Genomic DNA, 10,059 nt, shown 5'->3' with positions numbered 1-10,059 from the left:
CAGGTAAGAAGTTTTTAAAAGTGCATTCCTGAAAGTCAAAGATTGATGCCACTCGCAGTAGGGTAGTTTGACGATTCCGAATCCTGTAAAGCCCGTCATTTTTTTGTGCCCTGGATAATGAGATTTTCGAGAGAATCCCATCCGTTTTTATCTGGTGCAGTTGAAGCAGAATGCGTCAGCATTTGGTGAGATTTAGTATTCAAAGTCTTCTCGCAGATCAAGTCGACAATCATGGATCTCGATTTAAATCCCATAAAATGAAGGGTTTTGCACCGAGGATTAAAAGCTCAGTATGCATATTCTGAAATGTGTTATTCATGAGCAGAATGTCACTTCGCAGAGCAACGGACTCCATGTATGTTGCCCCAAAACCTCTTTCATGTCTTTGCAGCATAGTTCTGCATGTTTTGTCACCCTTTCTCGAGCATGTGACTGTGGGGACCACCTTTAACTTGGCTTGTTTGCTGAAATTCTGATCCCCAGATTGACTTGCTGCTGATTTAATTTAATCATCTTTATTGTCAGAAGGAGGCTTACATTAACGCTGCAATGAAGTTTCCGTGAAAAGCCCCGAGTCGCCACATTCCGGCGCCTGCTCGGGTACACAGAGGGAGAATTCAGAATGCCCAATTCACCTAACAGCACGTCTTTCGGGACTTGTGGGAGGAAACCGGAGCACCCGGAGGAAACCCACGCAGGCACGGGGAGAACGTGCAGACTCCGCACAGACAGTGACCCAAGCTGGGAATAGTACCTGGGACCCTGCCACTGTGAAACAACAGTGCTAATCTCTGTGTTACTGTGCAGCCCACTATTGTGACTGAATAGTGACAATATTCAGATGTGGCCTTTATTAAAAAGTATTGGAGGAGAATGTTTGGCACTCCTTTGGGAATCATGTTGCACTAAACAGCAACTGGCCGATCAGTTTCCCATGTAACACACGCAATATTACGACTGGACGCCTTGCAAATGTGTCCAGCGTGGTTAAGTGGGGGCTGGGTTAGCTCTGTGGGCTAGACAGCACTGCTGCCTCACGGCGCCGATACCTGGGTTCGATCCCGGAGCTGGGTCATGGTCCATGTGAAGTTTGCACATTCTCCCCGTGTCTGCTTGGGTCTCACATCCCATAACCTAAAGATGTGCAGGATAGGTGGCCTGGCTATGCTAAATTGCCCCTTCATTGGATTTTTTTAAAAAAATTACATAATCTCTACCCTAAGCAGAAGACATTCTACTGTCTCCTCCCACAAGAAGTCCTCCCAAACTCAAGACAATATCCCATTCGCTATCAAGAAACAAGTAAATGGTTAAAATCAATGTTTACCTCACTTTTACAACCCTCAATCACCGCTTTTGCAAAGTTACTGGTTGTGTGCATCTTAAACCCGTTTCTTAATAGCATTACTGCAACAAATATAAAATATAACAATTCCCTCCATTCATCACATTGTCGTCGGACGAACTTTGTTCCCTTTGGGTAATAACGGAGAGATGATGGAAGTAACCCCTGCCTGGTGATCATCGCATTGAACTGCATCATGAGCACGTCTTCCATGTCTAACAGGTCCAGGCCTGGGACTCGAACCCAGAGCTTTTGGTCCAAAGGAACCATCTCAAGAACTTAAGGATTTTCTTTTGCCCTCTTCTCGAATATCGATGCTAAAATAAACACACAACCCAGTTAATCCAGCGGCAGCCCCTGAAAGGGGCACTCTACCAAAAGAAGACAAAACTGTCAAAGGAAACTAAGCGAGTTAAATTAAAATCTTGTTTTGGTGGCCGATGATGCACTCCAGTCCCCGTGGGGCCCACCGGTCACGGAGGGCCTCAAACGTACCGGTGGACACCACGCGCTCCCTCCTCGGGGACACCCAGGACCAGTCCCCCATTTTAAAGAGTTTTAATAAAACCAATAATCAATAAATTAAACACAGATAGCAGGGGTCACAGCCCCTGGCACTGTACCCAAAACAAAAAGGTCAAAGGAAACTGAACAAACTCAACCAAAATATTATTTCTGGGGGTGATGATGTACCCCAGCCCCTGCGGCAGTCCCTTTATAGATGTCCTCCTTGATCAATCAGCACCCATCACTTGTTTACCCTTAATGCGAACAGTACAATTAACAGAACGTTAACAAGAGTCCAGACTCTTGAAAACTGATTTTTGTCGCGAGTTCAGAGCAGCTGATGAAGCAGCAGGGCGATAAGGAGTAATCCTAAACTTCCAGGGCACAGTGTAGTATCACGGATTTCAGAACCACTATGTGTTGCTTCCTTCAAACACAATCCAGCCTCCATCTCGCTCATACGCCCCCTTTGCCTGTCTGTCTCTCCCTCTCTTGCCCTCTCTCTCTGTAAATATGGGGGTATTACTTGGACACAACTATTTTGTAGGGGCAGAGGTTCAGATGCGTCACAGTGAGCTGACTCTGGCTGTGGCAGCCCATTGCTTTCATGGTCATTTAAACGCCAGTGGGCCATGACAATGTCCAGCCAAAGCTCTCCAATTGAAAAGGAGTCTGTGCTGAGACAAGAGTTTCTGCTTTATCCGCAAACAACCCGAGAATGGCCTTTCAATCGGGCTGTGAAAAGGATGTCTCAAGCCCTTGGGTAACTATGTACTGATGATGTAGTGACAGCGGCTAGATTTCTGCTGCCAGTCTTTGGAGGACAAGAGGGATTTATTCGTGCCTTATTGCAAATTAATTCCTCTATTGAATCGACGTCAATCCCACAATGTTCAGGGAGCAATAGTGCTGTCGTCACAGTGAACTAACCATCTCTTGTTCTGTTCCAGGTTTCCCAACGGATCCGGCTGGCTATCCCGCGGAGCAGTTGCTGTCGATTGCTAAAAGCACTCCCGAGGATGGCAGCTCCACGGGGACTCATGACTTGGCCGTGGACTGGCCCGGCCAAGCCCGACTGTCCAGCAGCTCCGCGCACAGCAGCGACCAAGAGTGTATGGAGGATGGGGGTGACCTGTTGGACAGCAGCGGCCACAGACCCCTCCTGATGGACTCGGAAGAGGATGAGGAGGCCGGGAAAGCCCAGAACTCGGTGGAAGGGGAGCCCGGCATTTCCCGCCCAGGTGTGGCAGACCTGCTGGGGCATCCAGCCAAGGGAACGCTTGCTGAACCCACCAAGGAGATGGATGTGTTTTCCGCCGCCCCTTTCAGGAACCCCAGGGGCACGGAAACGGTGCAGGGCGCTCTCGACGTTTTCGCCAAGGCCCCCTTCAAGACGAAAATCAGTGCTGCCCCCCATCAAACCGAGGAAATGGACGTCTTCACAAGGGCGCCGTTCTCCAAAAAGAAACCGCTGGCGACTCTGGAAGAGGCGGTTTCGTACCCAGCCGCCTCCACAGTCAGTGAAGAGTTGGTGCCTGAGCAGTCAGGGTTTGGCAGCAGTGGCCAGGGTGCCCATCAGATGGGTCAAAGCAGGTTTGCAGCTTTCAAAGCCCCCACCCAGCGTCAGTCCAGGGAAGTGGACCCCTTCAAAAATTCCGCCGACTTTGCGAACCACCAAAAGCACCGTGCCAGCACCTTGCTGGGTGAGGAGGTGTTGCTGGCGGCAGTGAGCCAGCAGCCCTTCCGCCCTCGGGCGCTGGCCAAATACTCGCGCCACTGCAAAGAAGAGGAGGGGGAGCAGTGGCAGAATCGGCCGCCCGCCACTGAGTACCCGGCCGACAAAACGCGAGGGGCCGACGACAGCCCTGCCTCTCTGCACCCAAGGACTTCACAAGCTCCCGGGGCGGACCCGTTTGCAGCAGCTCCCTTTTCCTCCACATCCCGAAATCACAAACCTTAATGTGCGACCCAAGGTTCGGCCGGGGCGGAGGGGTGGGGAGGCATTGGTTCAGATCGCGGTATCTCACTTACAACACTTAGCTGGGCTGAGGAACAATGCACTCTTTTTTCCCTCACCACCTGAACGGGGTGGGGTGCTGTATCAAACTTACTAGTTTGTCAAATTTCAGGCCATGGTATTGTGCAAATAAGATTCTTTTCTCACTCTCTCTGTCTCTCTCGGGCCTTCACGTTTGAACGAGGCCCAGTCTGACAGAATGACCACCTCCGTCAACCTGGCCCGGTCGTCTGTCTCCCGGAGCCCAGGCGCGCCTGGCTCACAGTGGGGCCCACCTTTACAGGAGAAGGGAAGTAGACTATGAAGTGCTTCGCCTTGGGGAGTCGCGTTGATCCTTTCGCTGGCTGTGAGCAGAGTCCAGCTTTATTTAAGCTTTTAACGTGCTGGATCGCACCTCGGACTTCACTTTAAATACTGGGGTGACTAAAAACAAAAAAACGCACCAGACAAGTGTTTCACATTGCACAGTGTTCGATAATTCTAGCAATTGCCTCGTTGCAGATGAGTTTATCTTTCATACACCGCATCGAAGGTGTAAATATTAAACACTACCACCCAACCAAATTTTAGTCAACTGCCTCATTGTAAATTGAATGGAAAATGCAATTTAATAGTGCCTTTCGAAACGAGAGTAGTTTATTTCCAGGGGGCGAGTTGGTGCGTGTGAGTTGGGATATTGCAAGCCTCCGGACATTCATAGTGACACAATCCACTTGCTGCTCTGATAGAGCTGTCCTCCCAAAGTGTGGAGTGTGGTTTAGAGTGACAATGTGTGCAGTGTTAACCCTGTCTTGTCGCACAGTGAGCACAAGAAGCAAGCGACACAATCATCGATCCCTTCAACGCTTGCCCTGGGGTTTCAGACAGTGAAGCTCAGGCGAACAAAAGCGTGACCAAACGTGAGCGAATATCTTTGTTTAAGTGACTCTGCCAGAGATCTCTCAACCTCGCATTGAGCAGAAAACGCCACGGAGGAGATTTGAATTTCATTATTTTCCACCGATGGGTTTTCAGCGATTCTTGAGATTTGCCGGAACAGGCTGAGGCGGGGAAAATATTGTGGCAGATAAAACACGCAACCTCTCCGTTCACCTTTCGGTGTACGAAACGTCAACAGGCGTCACGAAACACGGCCATCAAGCTGTGAATGAATCCCACATTTGAAGTTGGTATTCCAAGTTATTCTGCGAGTGTTCATGAAACGGGGCGTCACGGTGGCAACAGTGGTTAGCGGTGCTGCGTCACAGCGCCAGGGACCCGGGTTCAATTTCGAACTCGGGCGACCGTCTGGGTGGAGTCTGCGCTTTCTCCCCGTGTCTGCGTGGGTTTCCTCCGGGTGCTCCGGTTTCCTCCCACAGTCCAAAGATGTGCAGGTTAGCTGGATTGGCCAGGCTAAATTGTCCCTTAAGTGTGTCCAAAGGTTCGGTGGAGTTACAGGGATAGTGTGAGGGAGTGGTTCTTTCAGAGGGTTGGTGTAGACCTCATGGGCCCGGTGGCCTCCTTCTGCACTGTAGGGATTCTATGGTTCTCTTCTAAATGTTGTGCCAGTCATACCCTCCTGCCCTTTAAGCTTGGTGCCAGTTCTGAGCCTCGCCAAGCTGGGTCTTGAATTATGTTGTGACTGATGGGGGAAGAAGAGGCGAAGAGTGGATTGGCAATAATTGTTGAAATGCTGCTGAAGGTATTTTCCAAATAAGGTGGTGGCACATTTGTACCTGACACCCTTCTTCCTTAGTGTTTAAAATCACAGTCATTGGCTACTCAATGAATTCTTCATGTCCCAAACTCTTAAGATGCCTAATTTCGAAATGAAAAGTTTATTTGTTTTTCTGCGGCTTCAATTCTCTGGGCACCGGAGACGGCAGCGATAAGCCAGAGGGTTGCAGGTGGGGGGGGTTTGTATTCCACGCGTTCCCTGGTGACGCCGGATATCTTGGGCTTGGCATCTGTATGAAATCCCATGGATTGTAGCCCTAATCCTTCCCATTAAATTGTCTCTCAGCTCCAATGATGAGGTCAGTGTCTCCCTTTGCCCCAGTGGTCTTGTGTTCCCACTCCAAAACTGGACCTTACTGATACTCTATTGTGTGCTGAATAAGGCCTTTTCTGTGTTTTGTTGGAGTTAAATATAATGGTCTTTGATTTACCCCGAGAGAATCTCAGCCTCTTTGACCCGTTTTTCTGACTTGATTTGCAATGTTTAATGAAGAAAGAAAACCTAGACTATCACAAATGTGATCCCAGAGCACTAGTCAGCTGAAAGGCAGGGATGCAAACAGAACATGTTGGTAATAGCCAGTCAGCGCCCAGAAGGAACACGAACAGTCCACTCAGCCCCTTGACCTTGCCCTGCCATTCAGTTCATTCGTGGCTAATCTGTGTCTTGTCTTGATTTCCCGCTTTGATTTTATCACCCTCAGCTAACAAATCTCGGCAGCTCCGTTTTGAATTTTTAATTCGCCCCAACGCCTTTTGGGGGTGGCGGGGGGGGGGGGGGGGGACCAGATTTCCGCTCCCCTGTGTGTGGGGAAGTGGTGTCCAACGTCACCTTCGAATGACTTGACTCTACTCTCGAGACGATGCCCCCTTTTTTTCTTCCGATTGCAGAGCACAGACTGAGTTTCCGTCTTAGCTACCTTAATAACTCCTTCAAACATCTCCTTTCAATCACTCCATTCAAACTCCTGTGCTCCATGCAGTATATGACTCCTCCTGTACACAACCTGTTGGCACAATTGAACCCTGTCAGCAGCCCAGTGCTGCAGACGGGCCAGATTCATGGTGTGCTTCCGCACTTTATGTTTTTCCTCACTGGCTTACAGTGATCTAGGTTCTGACGTTGAGAGTTGTGTGTCCCCTTGGTTCTGAGAGAGGCCACGACGGTGTGGCAACCTCTTCACTCTGCAGCCAGCTGACTGCTCTTATGTGTGCGTGTTCCCAGCATTCACAGCTTCCAATTTGCTTTATTTTCCAGTCCGTCAAGACCCTCTGCAGCCAGCCTCCTTGGGAGAAGTCTCAACTGCAGTGAGCAGCATTCTTAAACAGAGTCAGCTGCAGGGGGAAGGAGTCAGGAATTTGTCTATTTTACAATGCAGGCCATCCTCCAACAATCCAGCACGCTGTGTGCCCCCCCCCCCTTCGTCCTGAGAATGAGCTTCCTCCCCCCTCCCCATTTTGCTTCTTGCCTTTTTAATGAAACTGAAAAGACTCGAGTTATCTGAACCTTGAATTATGTTTCCCGAAGGTCCAAGACGACAAGAGATTTGAGCAAACGTTGCACAAAGACAATTTCCATTGAACAATTCTGTGTGTCTCCTGTTCATGCACTTCCCCCCCCCCCCCCCCCAATCACATTTTCGACTGCTTGAGAAGTCTTTTAAGCATCCTTCCTACAAAAAAAAAAATCTGATACGCACAGATTCTTGGAAACACTCCCAAAACAAAAATTGTGAAGTCGAGTCGATATTTGTCGAATGATATGTTTTTGCTCTCTTAAATCCAAAGCTGCTTCATTTTCAGTGGACAGGTCTATGAATGTGTTGATACCTGAATGATTATCTCGACCTTGTATCGAAGAGCACTGATCTGTTCTGGCGATAGTCATTGGGAGGAATCCAGCACACGCATTGCCCCGAATTGAGATGAAGGTACATTCTGGATAATCGCTGCACCCTTCCAGTGTGTCCAGTGAGCCGTGGTTGCTGATGGGACAGAAAGGAGCCCTCGTCAAATGCTCGTTCAAAGCTGAGTTTCCGAGGAGAGAGACGGCACTGCATGGGTGGTTGTCACGCTGCCGATGTCTAACTCTTTGGAAAATCTTTGGTACAGCAGGCATTGTTTGGAGGGGTATTGGAATTGGCTTCTCGTGGCATTGTGACAATTGAGAAGCGATGGGAGCAGGCCAACAAGCAGCAAGGACCCAGGGGGAGGCTTGAGAGCAGCTGTAAAATTGGTCTTCGGGTATTTCTGAAGTTGGTTTGACCTCATGGGCCTCACCGCTCCATCACGTGTCAGTTGCTGCTACAACCCACAGTTTCCAAATTGTGTACTGCCATCGAAACCCTGAGGGCAGATTGACCCTCCTCGCTGCATTCCCCTGTGCAAATTAATTTACATCATGGGGAATTGTTGTTCATCTGCCTGTGCTGATGCTGGGACTGAGGGGTTCCCACACCAACTCTGAGGAGTGTGGTGGGGGGGGGGGGGGGGGGGGCATGGGATTAGGAGGGGTGGGGACATTGGAGAGGCAGGAAAGTTAGTGCAAGGACTCTTTACCTTGGGCGAGCAACAGAAACCCAGCTCTACAAGAAGGAGGCCAGTGTCAATTTCATAAAATGTATCTATCCACCACCAAAAGCACTGGAAGCCAAATGTTGAAATGAAAATCGCTTATTGTCACAAGTAGGCTTCAAATGAAGTTACTGTGAAAAGCCCCTAGTCACCACATTCCGGCACCTGTTCGGGGAGGCTGTTACGCGAATTGAACCGTGCTGCTGGCCTGCCTTGGTCTGCTTTCAAAGCCAGCGATTTAGCCCTGTGCTAAACAGCACCCAAGGTAATGAACCGTGGGCTGTTTAGATCCACGTTCTTATTGGAATACCCTCGACTGTGTCAGCTATGATTTGAAAATGTGATCAAGACTTGCTCATGCTTTAGCTGTCCGTTTAAACCAGTAGATGCACCCTTGGATTGATGTTCACACACCCGGAGCCACGCACCCAAATTCCCCAAATCTCTTCAGTGAGATTGTTTACAGTGAGATTGTGTCCTTGGCTCCCCCACAAACCCTTTCTATGGATCCAGATTTCCTCCCGACATCAATCACCACCCTGTTACTCAGATCACACTGGAATATTATCGTACAGGACCTCAGACATTTGCATGATAATCTTTTGCTATTTTTTTATGGAGATGTTTCATCTATTTGGAAACAATCACCCAGTAAATTAGACAGGTGAATTTAATGTGGATGTATTAAAGGTTTGTGCAAACTTTGGACCAGATAATTTCAAGGGGGGAGGACAAGCTTAGCATGTGCTTTATGTGTGTGAAATGGCAGGGTGAGTAACTAAATGTGAGCAACACTTCAAATTGATCTGTATGTGGATGACGTGGCCTTGTGATGGCAGTTAAAGAAGGTGCTTCAGGTATCATTCTTCTTTGAAGGGTTACTGTTCTGCTTTCACAAGGTAGCTTATTGTTTCTTCTGTGTGTGGATTCATCTTCCTTAAAGCCCGTTACTGGCAGCAGGGTATCTCCATCGGCAATCTCAGTGCATTGTTTACTGACCCTGTCAGTGCTGTCAGCGTCGGATCAGCGTGGTGTTTGCACTTCTTGTTTACACCCATCTTCCCAATCCGACTGTGCCTGTTGCGAGGGTACCATTGGGTGAGTATTGGCAGCCTCTTTCGTGATGGTATCGGAGCCGAGCGCCTTTGTCCGCACAGCTGAACCCCATACTTTACTCCGAGAATCGTTGGGGAGGGGAGAAGCAAGAGCAGAAACCCTGGCTTCTCCCAGCTCCGGCCCATGGACTTTCGAGGTCAACCTTCGCTCCGGACCCACTGCCTGACCAAGCCCCAGGTGAGCAAATTCAGCGCAGGCTGAGCGACGCGACCGTTAGACTGATGCGACTTCCACGCGATGCCAAGCAGTGACCTTAGGACACTTTGGGGAAAATCAACCAAGTTAGGAAAGCAAGACAAATACGCAATAATGAGAGTAGTGCACAACTGAAGATATGGGGTGGCTGACTTGAAGGAACTAATCAATACACAAAAATGTGGAGTGATAAATCGATGGAGATTTTTGTATCCTTGATCAGAGGGTGAAGGAATTTTCCTTTTCAGTGTCCCTGTTTTACTGACCCTCGTGTTCTGCAATTGATTCCATTAATATAATACACAGCAATCATGCATTGGAGAGATTACCCAAAGATAAACCTGTTGGACTCTAAAAGCTGAATATCATTCTTGTGTTTCTGGACCTGAACTGGGTTTTAAATGTAGACTTTTTATCCCCCCCGTGGTTGTTAGTGTGTCTCTCTTCAGAGATTATTGATCCCCCCCCCCCACTGTAGCCCATTTTTATTGTATTCTGGTGTTCAATAGCACTGTATACCTCTAGTTTTATGAAGAAATTGTACACACTTTAAAGTATCTGTATTAAAATGGTCTTGTTGAGAATAAAA

At 48.7% G+C, this 10,059-nt stretch overlaps 1 protein-coding gene across 6 annotated transcripts in view; it reads left to right on the top strand.

Annotated features, from left to right (window-relative positions):
* The window catches only part of LOC140396856 (AP2-associated protein kinase 1-like), a 108,772-nt gene extending 98,713 nt beyond the window's left edge, over positions 1–10,059 (top strand). For all 6 annotated transcript variants that reach the window (XM_072485636.1, XM_072485635.1, XM_072485638.1 and 3 more), the window contains one exon: positions 2,803–10,059. In XM_072485636.1, coding sequence (XP_072341737.1) covers positions 2,803–3,812 — 1,010 coding nt within the window. In that variant the 3' untranslated portion in view covers positions 3,813–10,059. The remainder of the gene's footprint in view (positions 1–2,802) is intronic.

The sequence above is a fragment of the Scyliorhinus torazame genome, chromosome 20 (assembly GCF_047496885.1).
Source record: "Scyliorhinus torazame isolate Kashiwa2021f chromosome 20, sScyTor2.1, whole genome shotgun sequence".
NCBI classification, from domain to species: domain Eukaryota; kingdom Metazoa; phylum Chordata; class Chondrichthyes; order Carcharhiniformes; family Scyliorhinidae; genus Scyliorhinus; species Scyliorhinus torazame.
This window is presented reverse-complemented; position numbering and strand designations above follow the sequence as displayed.